A 20,536-nucleotide genomic window follows, 5' to 3' on the forward strand; every position below is an offset into this window, starting at 1 on the left:
ACAGAAGGGGCATTGTAGAGCCCCCGTGGTCCTGCTGTGATTGCTTACACAGAAACTTCACCTTAAGGCTGGAAAGGAGGGATGAACACACGGCTACTGTTCTCCTGCAAGCCCCCAACAGATGCTGTTCACTTTGCCCTGATGGCTTCTTTTAGATGAGAATGAATTATTTTAAATAAGAACTCTCACTTATTCTGAGGTGGATGGCCAGGTGTGTTGCTGACCAGGAAGATCAGTCACTGAGCAAACTGTCACTTCAAAAAAACCCAAAAAACCCACCAGAAAGTCTAATCAAGCATCTGAGTTACAAAAATGCACAAATCAGCTCTCCTGTGCTCATGGGGAATTAGGCTTTGGTGGAATCAGCATACAGAGCAGGGGAAAATCCCAAACACCACCTATTCTGGCTAGGATGGGACCTGAAAGCCCTGCCTAAAAATAGGGGGAGTTCCTAAAGTGAAACAGAAACAAGGACAGGAACGGAAGAGGCAGGATGCACAAATCCTGTTACCTGCCACAGGGTCCATCCTGGACACACAGCAGCCTCAGAGAAGGGACTGGGACACCAAATGTACAAACCTGTTTGTGTTTGCTGGGGTGACATCAGCTACACCAAGTTTTGGGCCCTCGTTACGCTCTAATTTCATGTCCCAAACACGAATTAGTTACAGATGTCCTCTCCTTACCCTGTCACCTGCCTCTCCACGGATTCCAGTTGGACCAGGAAGGCCAGGTTCACCACTGGCACCTTTGGGACCCTGTTAGGGAAACAACAAACACCAAGCTGCATCTTACAGTGCCAGGAAACCCTGCGTGCTTCAACACCCCAAAAATTCACTCGTCTCCATAACGGGTTCAAAAAGGTTATTTGTGCTGGATGTTCTCTCTCCCTTTTCCCCCAGGACCACTTGTGTTGGTTGGTACAGCTCACTCCAGCTTCTGTCCTGGTCCACAGGCAAGGTCAGGCACCTGCCAAGGTGCTCCAGCCTTTGGCCTGGGCCTTTCACTGATGAATCAGACCTGAGATGCTCTCTGAAGGCAGCAGCACATGCCAGTGTCAGAGGGGAATGGAGCATGGAGGTCCCACTCCCTTGGAGAGAGGAGGGAGAAATATGTGAGTCCTCAGTGCAGCAGAGAGGAGGAGGAGTTCACTGAAGAAAAGGGCTCAGGAACGGGCTCAGAATTCCAACCCTTCCTTTACAAATAAATACTAAACATAAATTGCTCTGGCAGGCAACTTATCTGGCCTTGTGTTCTTTCTAAAGTTGTCAGACTGGTTCTGGCAAATGGAAAGACGTTTCTTCCTACCCCTCATTGCCATCACACAATTTTCTGGCCAGAGGTTTGCAGAAAACAGTGACCTGCCAAAACATGATGCCCATTAAATTACCCCTCCTGGCACACTGACCTGGAAACCTCGGACACCACGGGCTCCCACGGGGCCTTGGAGACCAAGTGGTCCCTGAAGAGAGAAAGATCAGCTTTGGTGAGGAGCAGATTCAGGGCCAGGTGAGTCACTTGTGTAGTTACGTTGGCAGAGAGACAGTTCTGTACTTTGCCCCCTGGCATTGCTGATGAACCACTGTGATGTTTGGTGTTCACTGAGCTCTCTCAGCTCTATTTTTATTATTATTATTATTATTAACAGAAATGCTTATTTGTATAATTAATGCTTAATAACATACCATACTCATGAGTAGTGAAGATCAATGACAGCAAAACGTGGCAGCATAGACAATATCCATTAAAGGGGACCTGCTTTTAATGCTTTTGATTGATTGCAAGAAACGACTGCAAAACATGTGCTGCAGGCTCTTGGAGATGAAAAATGGCAACTGCATCCATTTGCCTGGACATATTTGGTACCAGCAAAATAGAAAAAGGCAGCAGCTAATGCTGTTAGTGCAGGGGCTTTTAGGAGCTCACCAGACAGAACATGACTATTGCCATTAGGAGTCTCTATTGCTTTCTTCTGAGAAAAATCACATATCCAATAAAGATCTGGGATGAAAAAAAGAAAAAAACTTCAAGTAATTTAGGCACCTAAATCCCATTTGGTAAACTGTCTTCTTGAAACAGATGCCTTCAGCAAGCTTCTGTCACGAGGTGGGACTGCAGCTCTGCCTCCCTTCACAGCCATCCCTGAGGGGTGAAGTGTTCAGGGACACAAATATAAACTTCAGATTGGCCACTGAAATAAAGCAGCATTATCCTCCAAAGGCTAAAGGACTGCTCAGGTATTTTTGTGGTTACTGTTTTCACTTCTGTGTTTTGCTTGTAATTTATTCAGGAACTTTAATTTCAGTTAAGGAACTTTATTTATAAATACGGAGCTCTAGGAAAGTTAAATTAAATTAAATTGCATCAAAAATGACTCTGCTGTGCTGGTGCCTTTAAATGTGGTGTGACTTGACAGGCTCTGAATAGGGAGAAAGTCTTGGTACACTGGGCTAAAAAACCCCCAATTGTTTTGAGCCAAACAGCCTTACCACTGGAAAAATCCTGCAATTCCCTTAGAACAGCATGGTCTTAACTAATAAATTATTATTCTGATAACACAAATCAGAAATTAGGAGCTCAGGTTACATAACCATGGGTTCAGCTGCTATTGCACCCCTGTCAGAACTCTGCACCAATGCAATTAGCTCGACTGCTTTTGCTTTTTGGCTGTAATAATGTGATCCCTTTTGTGGGGCCAGGTACTTCAATGAAAAATTGCAGTCATAAAAGCAAACATTATTAATATAGCTTATTTCTAAGGCTGATTTCCCTCTCCTTGGAAGCTTCAGGAGCAGTTGCTCAGAAACAATAAATCATACAGTTCAATTCCTTCCAAGTGGCACATACCAGAAATCATATTAGACTTGCTGTAGGCTCCTGGATTTCAAAATGAGTTTAAGATGGGAAAAAAAAATAAAAGAAAAAAAGCCCAACAAAACCACTGGAATGTCAGGTCCAACCCCAGCAGCAGCACTAGCTGGGGAGGACAAGATAAAAATGGTACCCAAGTGTTTTCAGTAGCGTGATCAAAATCAGGGTTTTACCATCCCGATATTATTGATTATCATCTCTGCTCTGCAGCAGGGACATGGCAGGGGGACATGCAGTTATTTTCAGTTTTGTGGTGTGTATGGCTTCACCCTTTGCAGTGAATCCCTCTTCCCTGCTCCAAGGACAGCGACACAGGAATGGGGAGGGTTCAGTGTCAGCTGCAACAGCTTCACAGCAGCTTTGCTTTGTTAATGACTCACTTCAGCACAAGCAGAACCTTATTATTCCTGTTTAATGAGGGGCATGCTGACTGTCTAGTCTCTCTTGTCAGACTGTAGCAGCTCCTCAAACCTCTTGGACAACTGCAGCTTCCTTTGCCAAGGGAAATGGGAGGAACCACTTGGCATTTGCAAAGAAAGCTGTCAGTGGGAACAGGATCTGACTCACTTATGGGGGACACATTCCTCTGCTCCCCAGAGGGAATGTGGCCTTTTGCTGCAGCCAGAGAGTATCCCCACACACAAACTCTGTTTTGGTGATTTACAGGCAGTGCTGTACTTACAGTTGCTCCTCGGGGTCCTGGCAGCCCCCTCTCACCAGGGACACCAACATCGCCCTGCCAAGAACACCAAAGTCAGCCGTGACATTGAGGAGCCACAAATCCACCCTTCCCTCCCCACTGCAGAGCCAGAAGGCATTCCTGGATCCCAGGCTGTTTCAGTCCTAAATTCCCCATCCCATTGGGCCATCTTCTATCCACACCTGGAGGGCTTTGCCCTCTGCTGCAGCACAGTATCTGTGCAGGGAGGTGTCTGCCCATCCAGCTCCCTGGGGAGCTCCACACCCGTGTGGACTGCCTGGAGTGCTCAATCCCATGGGATTGCACGTGTTGCAGGCAGCACAGCACCTCTTGCATCGTTACTTGTGCAGGGAAGCAGCACATGAGCTCCAGCTTCACAGTTTGGTTTAAAACTCACTCAGCAGAGCTCATGCCCCGTGCAAATGATGGGATATTTACAGGGATGATGGGATACTTACAGGGATGATGGGATACTTACAGGGATGCCTGGCTCTCCCGAGGGACCTGCCTCTCCCATCTCTCCAGGACTGCCCTGCAGAGGAGAAAGCAAACACTCAGTTGGGGCATCACTTCAGACAGTCATTTCTGTCCTACCTGAAGCAACAAAAGGAAGAGGGAGTTAAAACCTGGATCAGGAAGTAAACACAGCTTTTAACTTTTAGTTTTAAGACAAAACTCCCAACACCAGGCAAGTAAAGAACAGCTGAGCTGTACATCCTGTCCCTGACCAGGGAGGGCTCTGTCAACCCCAGGGCAGCATCACCACGTCCCTCATGGGTTTTATCCTGAGGAGAAGCAGGGGGAGAGTCTCCAGAAGGCAAGATGAGACAATCCTGTTCCAGTTTGCAGGTGCTGAGGCTTTTGATTCCCAGAGACGAAATCTGCTCCTGGGACTTTGGCCAAAGGGTGAGGTTTACTGAACCACTGATGACCCTCCTGTGTACCTGCTGTGTCTTCACTGAATGAGAAGCAAGAGCAAGAGTAAGGCCATTTGTTTTACCTGATTCCTGCTGCCAGGGAGGCTCAGCCCCAGCAGAAATGCTGACACCATCACTTTGGGGTAAGTCCTCCCAATCCCTTAAAGCTAAAAAGCCTTGTTGTGACCAGCTTCCCCACCAAAACCCATCATTAGAGACATCCACTTACTGGTTCACCCTTTGAGCCTTTAAGACCTGCTCTTCCAGGCAAACCCTGAAAAAAAATTATATATTAAAGCCATGTCAGAAGAAGTGAAGTTATTAAATTTGTTATTCTGGTCTGATATGACACATGAGGAGGAACCTTTGCTTGAAGCAATGGAGGATTTGGGTTTCTGCAGCTTTCACTGTGAAAATTACAACTTCAATTTCTCTCCTGCTCACTGCCCTTGCAGCTCTACAGACACTAATCCTTGGCATTGGAGCAAAGAGGAAGAATATACAAATAGACCAACAGCAGCAGCATTTTGCACAGCAGAAATGTCTCTCCAGGCTGTTCAAAATATTCTGTGATACAGGAAGAAAGGAATAGTTTACCTCTTTTAAACAGTTGAAAGACTGGAGAGATGAAACGTTTTGTCAATAAACAGTAGGAAGCCAAGGACAGAGCTCAGGATATTATACCCCAGATCTCACCTCCCTGCATAAGGAATGCACATCACTGGGGTGTGAAAGAGAAAATCTCTCTCAAATTTAGATTTCAAACAAAGTCAGAGAGGCCAACAGCCATGGAATTAGTGTATGGGGCTACTCCAGGTGTTCTTCATTCTGTCCTGTGCACTGCTTCCCTGTCTGGATGGTGGGAAAAGGGCATTTCCTCTTGGCTTAACTGGGGCCCCTTGTGAAACAACACACAAAATGACCCTCCCCTGTCCCCAGGAGGGATCTCTGCAGGCAGACTGAGCTGCTGGAACCCCCAGAGGTGGCAGGTCCTGCTCCATACTCACAGGAAGTCCGTTCGGCCCCTTCTCTCCAGGAGCACCCATAGGAGCTGCATCACCCTGCGGAGAGTGAGAGGTTAGGAGGGATCCTCCAGCACTGGGAAATGGTCTGACACAGGGAGGGGACACATTCCCAAACAGGCATTTCCACTCTTCTCCCTCCCCAGGACCAAGAGCTGTTGTGCCTACAGGAGGTGAGCACCCACTGGACATGAGCTCCCAGGTTGTTTCCCTACCCCCTGCAGCTCCCGGCCTTCCCTGGCAGCACACACTCCATGTTCCTCAGGGACCACTGCTCACAAACCAGGCAATTAAAACAAACAGATGACTCTGTAACAGCTCTGAAAAGGCATCTCTGAAGGCCTCGAGTCAGCCAGCAGGAACCACTAAATACAGGGGCACAGCTGAGCTTACGTCAGACGTGCATTTTCTTCACTTGGGGAATTTCCTTGGCATCAATTAACGGAAGCAACTTCACTCCCCTTCACTACTGATGTTATTAGGAAACTTTTTAGCAGCCAAAGCTTTCCAGCCACGCTCTTCTTGACCAGTGGCTTCGCAGCACTCGGGGGACAGTCATGGGAATCTTTCCTGCAGTGTTGAAGTAGGACTTTACAAACCTTCTCACCATCGAGTCCAGGGGCTCCATCCCGCCCATCCTTGCCAGGAATGCCCTGCAAACCATGCACAGCACGTGTTAAGGTCAGGAGGGGACTCTGTGGTTTGCAAGACACAATCACATCAAGGAACTTCTGGGCACTGGGTTGTACCGGGAGAATTTTCATTAACAGCAGCGCAACTGGGGTTTAGTCCAACTGGGATTGCACTGGAGGTTACAGAGACCCAGAGCAGAAGTTTGGCAGCAAAGATGGCAAGAAAGAGTTTTTTTTCCAATTATACTTTATCTCCTGATCTGCAAGCAAAGTACCAGTGAGACCTGTATCCTATTTAATTGACTTACAGGTTCTCCTATGAGTCCACGAGCCCCTGGGTTTCCTTTTGGTCCAGGTTTACCCTAGAAATCAACAATAAATCCTGCATTAGCCAGGACACAACCCTTAAGAACCATCTGTCAACAAAGATAATGCTCAAACTCTGTAGGGATATTTCATTCAGTTTGGGATGGCTCCTCTCCTGCTCACACAGGTATGGAGGTTCTTTTGGGACACAGCAGGAAACTGGTCCAGTGCTGGCTGCAACATTTGGGAAAATTCTTGATTGTTTCAAGGATTGGGAATGTAAGATCTGATCCCTGTGCTCTGGGCTGCAGCAGCACTTCAACACCTTATTACTGAGGCATCTTTAATAAGAGTTAAACATTTCATTTTTGAGAGGGTACTTTCATCTCTTTCACCCCCCTTTCAAGCAAACCAAGGGGGCACAAGCCACAATAAACCTGTGAAACAGAGTCTTTGGAATGTTCACGTCCCAGACTGGAGCAGAGGGGTGTTTGACTGCACTTACAGTATCTCCTTTGGGCCCCCGGAATCCCTGAGGTCCTTTGATTCCTTGTTCTCCCTGTGACAGAGGAGGAAAAGCCATTGAGCATCTCCATCACACAGTGACAAGACTGAGGTTTTGAGGGTGGAAGGAGGAGGGTTCTGTGCTGTTTGTTGGTGTTAACAGAGGTGTGAGCACACACATTCCCCCAGGAGCTCAGCTGTACTTTCTCAGTTACACTCTGTAACTCCTGACACACTTTTTTTTGCAGCAGGGACTTTGCCAACAACCCCTCAGGGCAGAGACCTTCTTCCCCTTCATTTAACGAAGCAATTTCGTTAGGCAGAAATAGAGTGGGAGAAAAACTTTAATATTTACTCTGTAGATACTGTTTGGTATCATGAAAAGTTTGGTGAGAAAACGTCTCATTTTATTTTGGTTTGGATGAATTTCATCTATAATTACAAGGACTAGGGAAGGGTCCCCAGAGGGTAGGACTGCCTTGAGGTCAGTGTGGTCTGTTGGCTGGCAGGTGGAGGTACCTGCTATAAAGCAGGTGCCATATTATCATAGAATCATGGAATGGTTTGGGTTGGAAGGGACCCTAAAGCTCATCTCATTCCACCCTCCCTGCCAAGGGAGGGGACACCCTGGTGGGCAGGGCTTAGAGCAGAAGGAATAAACTTTAGGCTGTGGAAGTCAGGGCCACAGAGAGCCTGGGAAGTGGATACATACAACTTTCCCTGGAGGTCCTGGGATTCCAGGTGGGCCTCTGAAACCAATGTCACCCTGCAAAGAACAGACATCACTGTAAAATGCTGTGGTTGGCAGAGGATGAAGTAACAGTACCCCCACCTTGTACCTCAAGTCTGACAAAACACAAAGACAACCCCTATTTCCTCCTCGTTTGCAGCACAGACTTGCAAAAGATCCCCCTCTGAACAACAGGTTTTAACTCTGGATCTCCCCACCTTTATCTCTCTGATACACTGAAAGCATTCATGGTCTTGCTATCTTGGTAACACACTTATTCCTAAATAAATGCATGACTTCATCAAATTCAAAACCATTCAGGCTGCTGGTCAAGGGACCATGACAAGAGTCCAAAGCCACAAAGAGCTGGAGATTGACCCTGTTCTCACTGAGGAGACTTCTCATGTCCTGAAAATCTTTGTCCATCAGTGTTTCTTTGGCCTTTTCTTGTAAAGGGACAGAACAGAAAGAGAAATGAAACCTTCCTCTTTTTTGCCTTTTTTTTTTTTTCTGCAAGATTCTTCAGCATTGTCAGTCTTGCAGGGACAGCACTTTGTCCTTCTGGTTGGAATAGTTCAGTCTGGCTGGGTCTGACCCTGCCAGTCCCTTGTAAATGTGGATTCTCCTGACTTTGGAAGGTTGTTCTGATGGGGGGGTGCATAGCCTGTACAAGTTTCCCAGTGGAATTCAATAAGGATAAGTGCAAATGGCACCTCTTACAAGACAAACTGGTGCTGGAGGGGGAAAAAACAGAAGGTTTTTCTTACTCTGTCACCAGCTGGACCCATTGGACCAGGGAGGCCTCTTAGTCCCCTTGGGCCCTAATTAAGAAAGCAAATCAGTCAAAGCTCAACCACTGTTCAGTGCAGAACAGCATGAGGTAAAAACTCATCAACACAGAAAACATTCAGAAATAGCGAGGGACAGCAGAAAGCTCAACTTTCGGATGCACAAACAAAACATAAACAGGACACAAACAAAGCACCTTTAGGTGACAACCCCTGAGCAGTGACACTGTGCTGACAGCCCACACAGGACATTCAGCATCCCTGTGCTCCCCAGCCCACCTCCCAGGCTCTCGAGCCAGCCCAGAGCTCAGGTCCACCCAAAAGGTGTCCAGGGCTCTGCCAGGAACCCAGGTCTCATCCAAGATGAGGCACCAAAAGCAGGACCTAAATTAAAGCCCAGTGAAACCAGCATGATTTGGTTTTTTTCACCAGCATCACTTTTCACATCTGTAACTCTGCAGAGGCAAGAGCTGTTTGTGTAACCAAGGTGATTGAAGGCTCCATCGAGTTCCACAGTGAAAAGGTCATGGGAATTGGTCAGAAGAGGAGGTGTTACCTGCAGGCCAACACTGCCAGGAATGCCTGGAGGCCCAGGAGGGCCAGGATTACCCTGGGAGAGAAAAATCAATTAGAAAAGAGGAGAGAGAGGCTCAACACACAGCCAGGGACCTCCCTCCCAGATTCCTCTTCAGAATTTCTTTCTACATTATAGGCAATTTCTTCTACATGCAGGAACATTTGGATCAGTCAGGAATTTACCCAAGTGGTTAATGCAGGGCTTTTTCTGGGCTGACATCCCTGCATGGGAAAGGGCAGGTGTTAACTCAGACTGATCTGAACATGATGATCATGGGGAAGATGAATTTTCCTGGGGAGGTAGCACATGGTCCCACGGGCAGAGCAATGGAAGTCCATGCACTTCAGTCATAGTAACTTCTACTTGTTCAGCCAATTGTCTTATTTCTCCCTGTCTTCCTGAAAAATCACTTATCATGGAGCTTCTAAAGAGAAAAATCCTCCCCCATCCCTTTTGAATCGAAGCTTACCTTCTCTCCTTGTTTCCCTATTTCACCAGGTTCCCCTTTGTGACCAGTGTGTCCCTAGAAATAAGAGTTATGGTTATTCACATCACAACAGAGCCTTGCTTCAAAATTTAAATTTTGTGAGACAGCTGTAAGACCTGAATCCCCACAACACCAACAAGTTACAGGGAAAATAATCTATAGGTGTGCACAGAGATCACTCCTGGGGGTGGTTATCCATGCACCATTCCTGTGTTAGATTCCAGTGCCAGAATTGATGTAGTTTCAGGAAATGCCCAGGTTTGGTTTTCTAGAGTGACTGGCAGGCTATAAGTCTCTGGATGCAATTCTCAAATACAGATCAGGGAGCAGAACTCAGTTCCCATCACCTTTGAAAATGGGGCTGAGCCACTTCTGAAAACCCCATTCTGCATCTTTAACCTCCTTTTTAAAGTCATCCTTAATATCTGCATCATCAAGCTTGCAAAGAAATACAAGTCTCCCTGAAATCTTTTATATAAAACTCAGATTCAATTTGCATCTTGGCTCCCTTCCTATCACTGTGGGAGAGACCCAGACTAATTTCAGCCATGGCAGATGTTATTCCTCACCACGAAAAAGGTCCTGTGCATCATTTGCATCATAACTGGAGAGCTTCAAGAGCTGTGAATTTTGAGAAGTTATTCCCTAAATATTGTGTATTTGCAATGGTATTTATGACTCGGTGCAGAGACCAAACAGACCCAAGAAAGGTCAGCTCAAGAGGAACTGAGAGCATTTCCCAGGAGCTGTCCCACTCCTTGCCAACTTCTAAATCCTGCTAAAAGAAGTAGAGTCGCTTATTACTTCGTCTCACTGCAGGAGTGTGACAGACTTCATGTGAAGAGGGGACAGAGGAGATGTTTGACTGCTGAGGGAGATTTCCTGAGGTTGAAACCTTGAATTTATGTACCAGAGCCCAGCAACATAAACAGAAAGCTGTCTGGTGCTACACTGGCTATAAAAACAACAATTAAATTGTATTTAATTATGTAAGTTATGTTTTGCTCCAGTAAGATCTGCTCCTCTGTGAGCACAGTTTAAGAACTGGTGAGATTTTTACAGCTCTCGGGTCTGGAAAGGCAGCCCTGAACCGTTGCCTCTGTTTGCTCCTGTCCATCAGCTGTGCCCCACGGGGCTTGCAGAGCCTTTTAATCCGTGCTCACCCCATGCCAAGGGTTAAATTTCATTTGCAGGAATAAATTAGGCAAATGAATGGCTCTTTTGGGAAGCTGGAGCCTACAGGGGGCATGGGCTGTGTATACAGTTTAATCCCAGGGGCTCATAGTGGTGTTTATTTTGGGAGACAGATCCTTGTGCAGGTGGTTAATTCCTTACCTTGAACCCTGGCATTCCTGGGGGACCTGGGGGACCCGGTGGGCACAGAGCTGGGCACTGCAAGGAACAGAAACACCTTGGGGTTCAGCAAACACACACAGCACGTCCAGGGAGGCTGCTTTCATTACTAGGGAGAGGTGGAAAGGTCAGGTGGGTTTGGGCTCTAAATCCACTATATCTGATGGAATCGTTGGCATCGTGTATTGACCAGCATTTCCCTATGGAAGGGGGTCCTAGAGCTCTCAGGCCCCCAGTGACCCATAAAATAACAATTTATTAATGGAGTGATTCACTTTGAGCACGGGCTGGGAGACATTCTAAAAGTTCACAGTGTCCACAGCCCAAAATGCTGAAGAATCTGAGTTGTCCAGTGAATCTGGATCGGTGCCTTGTAAATCATTAGGAACATATTTAATCCCCTGCATTGATTGACCCCTATTGATTTCCTTTAGCCAATTCCCCAAGTGAAACAAGGACAAGCATTACAGTTTATTGGAAGGGGACCAATAGAAAAATAACTCCAATACCTATAAGCTGATATCTGCAGATGTTTAGGGGTGGGTGAGCCCCTGGTGGGAACTCTGACTGAGAACAAATCAGAACATACATGGATATTTAATGGAGAAAAGGGCCATACTCTAAAAACTTCATAAATAGGGAATGAGATTTTCTTCCATAGCTTTTCTTTTATTTGTTTGCTGTGGTTTTTTTCCTTTTAATAAAACCTCAGGCAACACCTCAGTAGCAGAAATTTAATTTTCTAGTATATTCCACAGAGTAACTTAAATTAAACTTGCAGAAATAGCATCATTTTCTATTAACTTCCACGTGATGTGCCATAAGGCAGTCTGAACCGACTCCGAGCTTTTTTTGGGGCACATCAATTAGAAAACCAAAGAAGCTGTCACAACACCAGCTGTGAAATCTGCAAATGTCACTCCCATCGCTCATGGGCTCAACACTCCTTTCATTCCCCTGAAAGAAAGGGATCAAGGCTTTCTCCTAAGGAAAGAAGCTCAACCAAAGCATATGCCCACAGGAACCCGGTGCCACCATCCATGGAAATAAACAGTGCTACACACACAAAACCTTTGCTGTTGCAGAGCAGGATTGGAAACGTGCATGAAAAGCTGTTGTCATTTGCCAAACACTTAATTTGTTCTGTAAATGAAGGATGTATGCAAAACGTGCATTTTGGAAAGCAAAAAGATCATGGGAAAAAAAAAATCAGCACTAGAATCATAGAATGGTTTGGTTTGAAAGGGACCTTAAAGTTCATCTCTTTCTACCCCTCCCTGCCATGGGCAGGGGCATCTTCCACTAGCCCAGGTTGCTCCAAGCCTTGTTCAACCTCTCCTTGAACAATTCCAGGGATGGGGCAGCCCCAACTTCTTTGGGAAACCTATTCCAGTGCATATCTACACCCCTGAAGAAACATTTAAATCTTGTAAATACACACACCAATCTTGTGCATTCTATGGTGGGGTAATTTAGACCCACATGTGCAGCTCTAAATCTGTGTTAAATGGTCTGAGACTCATCCAAGTATGACAACCAAAAGTCACATCAAGGGTTAAACCAAAACATATTTTCATGCTACATTAAATAAACCTACCTGAAGGTCCCCACCACCGTCAGGGAGGGTGCCTGGAAGACCCTGCAATTCAGGAAAATGTGGATTTTTAAACACAACAAGACAAACATCAGGGAGAAACACAATTCTTAGGAAATTGCACTTTACAGATCCAGCTCATCTGGATCAGCATGAGGCACATACCCAGACTCACCCACAGCCTAAAATGCAGCCCCTGAACCTGGAGCATCATGAGCTGCCCCAGTCCCCAAAAACAGACACATCGGGGGTGTAATCATCGTCTAGAGTTCCTCCACTCACAGAGCACAGATAATAACCAGGAGATCAACACATTCAAGTGCAGACAAGGAAAAGTCACTTTGCTCTCCTCAGGGCAGGGTGTTTATGGGCTGCTGAATGCTCATGGCAATGGCAGCAAATTGAAAGGGCACCTTATGGAAGCAAAGAGAAAATTCTAGACCATCCCTGGGAATTTTCTCACATTTATTTGCAAGTCTCAACTTACAGGAAGTCCAGGTGGTCCAGGAGGCCCTGGGAATCCTGGCAGACCAAAAGGTCCCTAAAAAAAGAGAGAAAAATGATAAGAATTCCCCTTCAATGGAAATGTAAAGGGATGTGGATCGTGGCTACCAAATAGCAGTGGTTGTTTTGAATGTGGGACAACGTATCTCAAAAGGGGCTAAACTGCACTTTTCCTTCTGTGGAGGCTCCTGTGACTGCAGAGAGAGCACCAGATGCACATGGAAGAATAGGGATTAGGGCAGAAGGGCATATCCCTGCTTCCACTGGCTCTGCACCTCTCCAGTGGAGCTGTGGGTACCCAAAAATGTGCTGTGCTTCTGCAGAATGGGGTCACCCACACCGGTCCTGTTCTATGCAGTGGCTTCCTTGGGGATGCTGAAAGTACACAGCAGCTGGTGTCTAATCCCTGTTCTGGTGACAGTGGCTGCTCTCCTGTCCTTACTCCCAGCTGGTGAAGGAAGACACAGCTGCACATCCTTGTCATTGCAGTGGTGGACTGGGGTGACCCTGCATAAGCTGATACAAGAACAGCAGCCCACGGGCATTTGTGGGGATTGTAGTGTCTTGTGCAGCTCACTTCAGAGTGGGGTAAGAGACCAGAAGTGAATCTCGCTCTTCTGTGGTTGTGACACACTCAGAAAATGAGGATTAAGTGGTAGGAGAAACTCACAGGAGGACCCCGAAATCCATGTCCACCCGGGAGCCCGCTGGGTCCTGGAGGCCCCTGTTGAGCAGAGAGAAGAGATTTCACACCCGTGCTGACCTTGACAGCCCAAAGCCCAGGGCCAAGCAAACAGTCTGGCTGTACCCAGACCATCAGCTTACCAATGAACATCAGTGGCACACGCTCCTGGCACCACTGTGCATTGCCAACCTGCAGCCCTCAGACACATTCTGGAATGCCCCAGAAACCCACCAGACAAAAGATACCCCAGCACTGGTCACTTCCAGTGATTACAAGGCTGCTGTGCCTGGAATTTACCACTTTTCCCAAAGTAAGGGCAAGGATAGAAAACACACAAGGCCAATGACCTGCAGGACTCCACATTCCTCTGCCTGGCACAGGAGAGGGACCCAAGGGCTGGGGTGGGTCTGTAACACTCAGGGTATCCAATAGAACCAGAATAATAATTTAAAACTCTCTTTTGAAAAAATATTCCTATTACTTACTGGAGGTCCTGGCAGTCCTTTGCCCTGGAAACAACATTTAAAAGAACACTCAGAAACTGAACATACAAGAAGAAAAGAAAACCTCTGAAAACGCTGCTTAATTTTTTTTTCTCTTTTAAGTTTTTCTTAGCACTCCCCTGTCCCTAATTATTATAATTTGCAATCAGAGCAGAGCTCGTGTCTTGATGAATCCTTTTGTTGCCTCTAATAATCTGTATTCCCTTTACACTGCTGTTACCTATGAGACATCTCTAAGAAAAGCAACGTACAGTGACACGACAGTGGGACACAGAGAGTTAGGAGGACAACATTGTAGTTTACCTGCTTCTCCTTTTTTCCCTTTTAATTTCATTAGACATTAGGTAATGTCTAATAATTTCAATAGCATTTGATGTGTTAGTCTGTATCCCAAGCTGGTTTGCTTTATAGCATCTCAGAGACTAAAAACAGGCCCTGATTTACCAGAAGAGGTCATACATACATATTTAAACACTTGAAATAATATATTCACTCATTCAGGCTTTGATCTCTTTGTCTGGGATACAAAGCTTCCCATCTTCTCTTGGTGATGGTTTTGGCACACACACTTCTGTTACTTGTGCTGTTCTGGGAGGTACTTACAGCTGGTCCAGGAGGCCCAGCAGGTCCTAATGCACCCTATGGGAATAAAACAGGATACAAATTAGCAGGAATAAAAGGGACATCCCCATATGGGTAGTCAACAATGCCTGCTCTCCTTGACACCAATCTTTGATTGGAGACTCCAGTGGCGTCTTGCAGAAAGAGGACACAACTGGAGATGCCCAGCTGAACTCACAAATATCAGGACAGAAACTTATGGATAATAATGACTCTGCCATTCCTGATTAATTGCTTGATTAAAGAACATTTTAAGATAGTGGGACATCTCCTTGTCCAGGGACAAAGCAATTACAGCACGAGGCTCCCTCAGCCTCTTCCCAGCCCAAACCTGTTTTCCAAACATCCTCAAAATGCTGCACAGAAACATCTTGAGAAGGATGTCCTGATCCAGAATTAAATGGTGTCTACCCTGAGGATGAGGAGAACAAGGTGGATGGGCAGACCTGGAAAATATCCCAACAAACACACACTGCTGCTTGTTGTGATCCCAGGGATGACATCTGCCCTCCCCTAGTGCTCTGCGTACCAAAGGAGATTAGAAATATTTTCCCTTGTTAAGCTTAAGGAGAAAGAGGACCCAAGGCCTCATTAGGAGTGGTCTTGTGAGCAGGGGACTGTAATCCAATAAAAATCAACCCAGCTGCAAATGTCAGCTCATTCATTTCTCTTGCTGCAGGTTACTCTGCTTTTCCTCCAGCCACTTTTGTCTTTAAGCTGAAAGTCCCTACAACTACTGATGGTTGTAAGGGACAAGCTGGGATCTCTTCCTGCAAAGAAAACATTGAATTCCTGGCACCTCCTGACTCACACCCTAATTCTGAAACCAGGCTGCATCTCCCCTTTCTGCTTTGGCCAATGTGCCAAAAGGGCAGAGCACTCAAAATGCCAAATGCTGGCACTTTACACTCCCTAATTTTGATATCTTGGAGAGTAGAAAGTGCAAGATCCAGCAGTGAAGCACTCCTGGTACAATTAGAGATCATCGAGTCCCTGAGTTGATGCAACTGCACCAAGTTCAAAGGAGAGACTCTAATTTACATCTCAATTTTAATAACATTGTCTGACTCAAATCGTTCTCCTGGTAACAGTGTTCTTTCTCATTTGATTAGAAAACAATATCACCATAATTTTTCACTTTATAATAATACACTTTGTGAGTATACAACTATGAAGCATAGAAACCACTTGATTATTATGACATTCAAAAATAAAAATTAATAATTGTGTTTTCCTTCTTGCTTACAGTGCAAAGCAACAAACTTCAAAATGGCCTTCAAAAACTTTCCAAGGAAGGACACCAGTATCTAGCACAGAGGTCAGAACCCAGCTCATTTCTAGCTGAAAATCAAGGATTTTTAAAATTGGAAAAACAAGTAGGTTAGATCTAATCAGTCTGTAAGCAGAACCATGAGAAAAGTTAATGGATGCTGAGAGCAACAAGAGATATTTCAGATAAAAACCCTTCTGGTGTGCTGCCTGCACTGCTCTGTGTCCCTGGGCTGATGTGAATCACTGCTGGACTGATGACATGAGACACAGAGAGGAAAAGAAACGTTGGACAATGATGTGTTACTGAAAACTGGCTTCTATGAGCCCACTTCCCTAAACAGCTTCACTCTCAGACACTCCAGTCCAGAAAAATAAGCTTTTTTAGAAAAAAAAAAAATCACTGTGTTAAGCCCCCAACAGTAAGTAGACACCTTATTTCAGTGAGTCCTGTGAGGCTGAAATGTGTTCTAAAAGACAGGGAGAAAAAAGGAAGTCGGGAAAACAACGTTGTCCATTTAGAGTGCCAAAGCTTTTGGAGCTTTTTCCTTCTTCCAGGTTTTTAGTAGACCAATTAAAACAATTTCCCAGATGGACCACTGACCCTGAAAAGCTCCCATGAATGATGGCAGGTCCCAGGTTTGCCCCATGCTGACAGACTGAGTTACAGGACATGAGAAAGCACATCAAACCAGAGCCTGGAGCGAGGGCAACTCTGTCTGGGTGCTCCCACCAAACAAGTGAAGAGGAAATTCTGGTGCCCAGAAATTATCTGCTCAATTACCCTGCAAGCCAGGAGCTGTGTGTGCTAACGTGGGCATGGGCAAACCCTGCCACCCAGCATAGAACAGGGGCACAGAACTGCTGACTGTGTGTGGTCCTGAGCCTTTCTATTTTAGAAATCAGGGATCAGTTCCCAGAAGTCCCTGGACTCCTGCCACAGACTGAGAGTGGTCAGGATTTTGCAGCTCTGGATCTCCGGGGAGAAAGATGGGCACAAAGGACAGCAAAGGAATGGGATTTAATGTGGTGGTGATGGATGGAGGCTTGGAGCTGTGACCAAGACACTGGGAGCTGTGACTGAGATATTGGGAGCTGTGACCGAGATATTTGGGTCCTGCCACTCAACTTTCCCGGTGGCCACACAAACTTTGCCCTGTGCATGGGAAAGGAAGAAGAACATACACCAAACATACATGGCTGTATCACTCAGCCCTTTCACTGAACAATCACAGCCCAGAGATTTCTGAGCTCTGAGCAACTTCCTGGGGCAATAGAGAGATTATTGAGATACACGTTACCAAAATCCACCTTTTTTAACCCGGGTGTGCTGTGATATGGATCCAGCCCATCACTGCAGCCCCGAGTTCAAGAGGCCAGTAAGTCAGCTGGGGATACAAGATTTATCTTCCCAGCTGGAAAACAGGAGAATAACCATGTTGGATCCCAATCTGTGCTGAGTGGCTCAGTAATGTTTAGTCCTTAATGTCACAAGGAGGCCTAAGAGCCTTTCTGGCCCCACTGTAGATGATCTGAAGGACATCTGTACCAGCCCTGGCAGAGTCATTTCTCTATCCCTGTGGTGCCCCTTAGCAGAGATGTAATATGCAGGAAGCACAAAAACTCCTATTTCTTGCTAAGCTGGCTGGGGAACGCTGTGACCAAGCAACTAGTAATGCAACCATATGGACAGCCCCAGAAATAATACAAGGCAAAAGTTTAAATAATTAATCCACAGTAACAGTAATTATAAACACAACAGAGCTGCCTACTCAGGCTGCAAATAAAGGCCAAATTAGCTTCACTTTGATGAACTTCATAATTAAGTCTGTTGACTGCTTCAAGAAACTTTTTGGATACTTGAAATATCACCAGAGCTGTTCTGCACTGGTACTCCCAACACTGAGGCAACCCAAGCCTGTTCAAGGCCATGTGAAAGAAAGATGGGTCTCATGCCCTGCCTAATGAAATGCCACCTTGGTCTTCATTTCAAGGGTCCAAGTATTCTGCAAGGCTTTACATCAGAATCAACACTTGAATGTCCCCAGTTTACACAGGAATGAGAAAATCATCAATACAATCAGGAAAAGTGATCATTTAAAGGGACTTAGGATCTCATGTGGTACTCACACGGTCTCCTGGAGGCCCATTTGGGCCAGGTGGGCCATCAGTTCCTGTTAAACCCTATAAAACAAAAAAGATAAAACAGTGTCAGTTATGTGTCTCAAAGTTGTTCTCACACTCCTTAATTCAATCAAGAGATGCCTTCAACTCTTAAAATTGCTCCTGCTATGCAACACATTTATGTAGGTCCAGGAGTAATTTTACTTCTCCAGTAGAAACAGAAAATGATGAGACACTTCAGGAAAACACTTGTGCCTAAGTAAAATATTGAAAGGACCTAAGAGAAGATGTTGAAATACTCACATCCACTCCAGGAAGTCCAGGCAATCCAGCTTCACCAGCTGCTCCAGGCTTCCCTGGTGCACCTTTTGGCCCCTACACCAGATAAACAGGCAATTATTTCCCACATAATAAGAAGGGAAGCGTGGCATGTATTGATACAGGCTACGAGAGGGATGCTCATTTGTCGATGTGTTAATCTTACACCGTGCAACGTGGAAGAATTCCATGAAAGGAGATGAATCTTGCCATGAACCCATATCCAAATCCTAAATTCATTTCAGTGCTTTGGCTCAGTTCCACATACTCATAAGCTTGTTCTTAACAGGGGGTATAAAGGAATGAAATAAGTGGCCAAAGCTGTGCCACCAGGTACAATTCTGAGCACCCCTTGGCAGACTGAGGGGCTGAAGCAGACTCAGACCAATGCCAAAAATAACCACATATACCTGGCTTGATACCAGTATCATTATATTGGTGCTGCACCAGATGCTTTATTTCATTTATTTATTTCATTAATTAGTTTAATTTTCATTTTATTCCATTGATGTCCTCAGCTAGCAATGAAGTAGGAGAATGTGTTAGACCCTTGGACCAGTGCTGAGCATCCCCAGTCCTGCATGCTCCTTCTGGTAATTCTGCAGCAGATGAAGAGGAAAGTGAGGCAGGAAGTGTCAGCTCATGCCCTGTGTCCCTCTCAAAATGATGAACTAAGTCAATATCTACCAGAAAATACTTACTGGTGGACCTGGCAAGCCAGGAGGGCCTGGTTCTCCCTAAATGAAAGAGAAAAGATGTCAGTGTTAGTGCTGGCTTTTCCCAACAATGTTCTTCCCAGCTGTCACAGAGCTCAAATCTCCCTTCGTGCCCACTCCAAGATTTACCACTCTCAGTCTTACCGAGCTGATGCTCTAAATCCTGCAACCCCCCGGGCAGGATGAGTCTGGATATCCTTTTCCACACCCACAACAGCAGATTTAGTGAAACCCTCATCCTCAGCCTTGCAGAGAGAACCAGGGCTCTGGAACGGTGTCAGCACCTCCAACTTCTTCCAGACACGGTTAGAAATTATTTGCACTTGGCGTGGTCTGCAAGTGGGGCAGAGGAAGCTGGAAGCTATCAAGGCTTCCAAACATCTTCCTGATGAACCACAGGGATAAGCACCAGGTATCCCAGGCACAGTATGACACTGTGGTACTGCCAGGAGCTGGGGACTACCAGAAGGTGAAGAATGAACAAACTGTCTACAATGATTTTCTTCATATGACTAAACCTGGACAGGAAAAGCAAATGAACAAAGCCCCCAACTGATTTCCACCTAATTCAATTGCACAATCTTGATTAAACACAATTTTTGCAAAATATTTCCAAAGGACTCGTTTTTCCCCTTGTTCTAATGGAAAGCTACCTTTAAGAACAGCATTAAAGGTGTTTGGGAGATGGAATTTTAAAAGTCTTTAATCACTTCTAGCTCAATCCACTGTAATGTTGTCCAGACTCCAGATAATGAGATATCTGTATTTTATTGTTAGTTCCCAAAAGAAGCAGACATTTGTAAACAGCAGGAGCTTCACTGGAGCTCGGTTTCCCATCTCATCCCAGAGAAAATCACTTTGTGTCCCAGTCTAGATGGTACCCTGCCCTCCTGGCTTTAGGATAAATGCACTGAGCACTGTGAGAGGGATTGTGGGCAAGCAGAGGGGAAGGGGCTTGTTGCTACCCTGGAAGAAGAAAATCTATATGGAAGAGGGGTGGTTATTAACAGAGCAAGGCTGGAAATAACACCACCCCACCATGGGCCTGGTAATTAGGAGCCAGGAGGCGGGATGTGAAGCTGTGGAATTTATAGCATGTTTCTATATTTACTGTGAAGTCTGTGGGCAAATCTTTCCAGACTGGCTGCCTTGAGCTGCTCAGGCAAGGATTTATGTACTGCAGAGGGGGACTGACCAGAGAGTCCCTGAACAGAAGGATCTTTATGCTCTGTCTTGCTGAAGCAACTCCTTCACTACCCTTTGCCTACAGCTTTTCCATAAATAGTTATCAGTATCATGGGTGGGGAAAGTGCTT

General features: G+C 45.8%; 1 protein-coding gene across 1 annotated transcript in view; it reads right to left on the minus strand.

Moving 5' to 3' along the window:
- Positions 1-20,536, minus strand: part of COL9A3 (collagen type IX alpha 3 chain) — a 32,381-nt gene that overhangs the window by 7,320 nt on the left and 4,525 nt on the right. Inside the window, exons 3-24 of the mRNA XM_050313980.1 lie at positions 19,207-19,242; positions 18,491-18,562; positions 18,194-18,247; positions 14,777-14,812; positions 14,156-14,179; positions 13,656-13,709; positions 12,969-13,022; positions 12,485-12,526; positions 10,870-10,926; positions 9,517-9,570; positions 9,027-9,080; positions 8,450-8,503; positions 7,665-7,718; positions 6,954-7,007; positions 6,451-6,504; positions 6,110-6,163; positions 5,496-5,549; positions 4,718-4,762; positions 4,050-4,103; positions 3,554-3,607; positions 1,409-1,462; positions 687-758 (exon numbers count right to left, since the gene is read on the minus strand). Coding sequence (XP_050169937.1) covers positions 687-758; positions 1,409-1,462; positions 3,554-3,607; positions 4,050-4,103; positions 4,718-4,762; positions 5,496-5,549; positions 6,110-6,163; positions 6,451-6,504; positions 6,954-7,007; positions 7,665-7,718; positions 8,450-8,503; positions 9,027-9,080; positions 9,517-9,570; positions 10,870-10,926; positions 12,485-12,526; positions 12,969-13,022; positions 13,656-13,709; positions 14,156-14,179; positions 14,777-14,812; positions 18,194-18,247; positions 18,491-18,562; positions 19,207-19,242 — 1,140 coding nt within the window. The remainder of the gene's footprint in view (positions 1-686; positions 759-1,408; positions 1,463-3,553; positions 3,608-4,049; positions 4,104-4,717; positions 4,763-5,495; positions 5,550-6,109; positions 6,164-6,450; positions 6,505-6,953; positions 7,008-7,664; positions 7,719-8,449; positions 8,504-9,026; positions 9,081-9,516; positions 9,571-10,869; positions 10,927-12,484; positions 12,527-12,968; positions 13,023-13,655; positions 13,710-14,155; positions 14,180-14,776; positions 14,813-18,193; positions 18,248-18,490; positions 18,563-19,206; positions 19,243-20,536) is intronic.

Source organism: Myiozetetes cayanensis, unplaced genomic scaffold (genome assembly GCF_022539395.1).
Source record: "Myiozetetes cayanensis isolate MyiCay16 unplaced genomic scaffold, myiCay2020 scf19, whole genome shotgun sequence".
Taxonomy (NCBI): domain Eukaryota; kingdom Metazoa; phylum Chordata; class Aves; order Passeriformes; family Tyrannidae; genus Myiozetetes; species Myiozetetes cayanensis.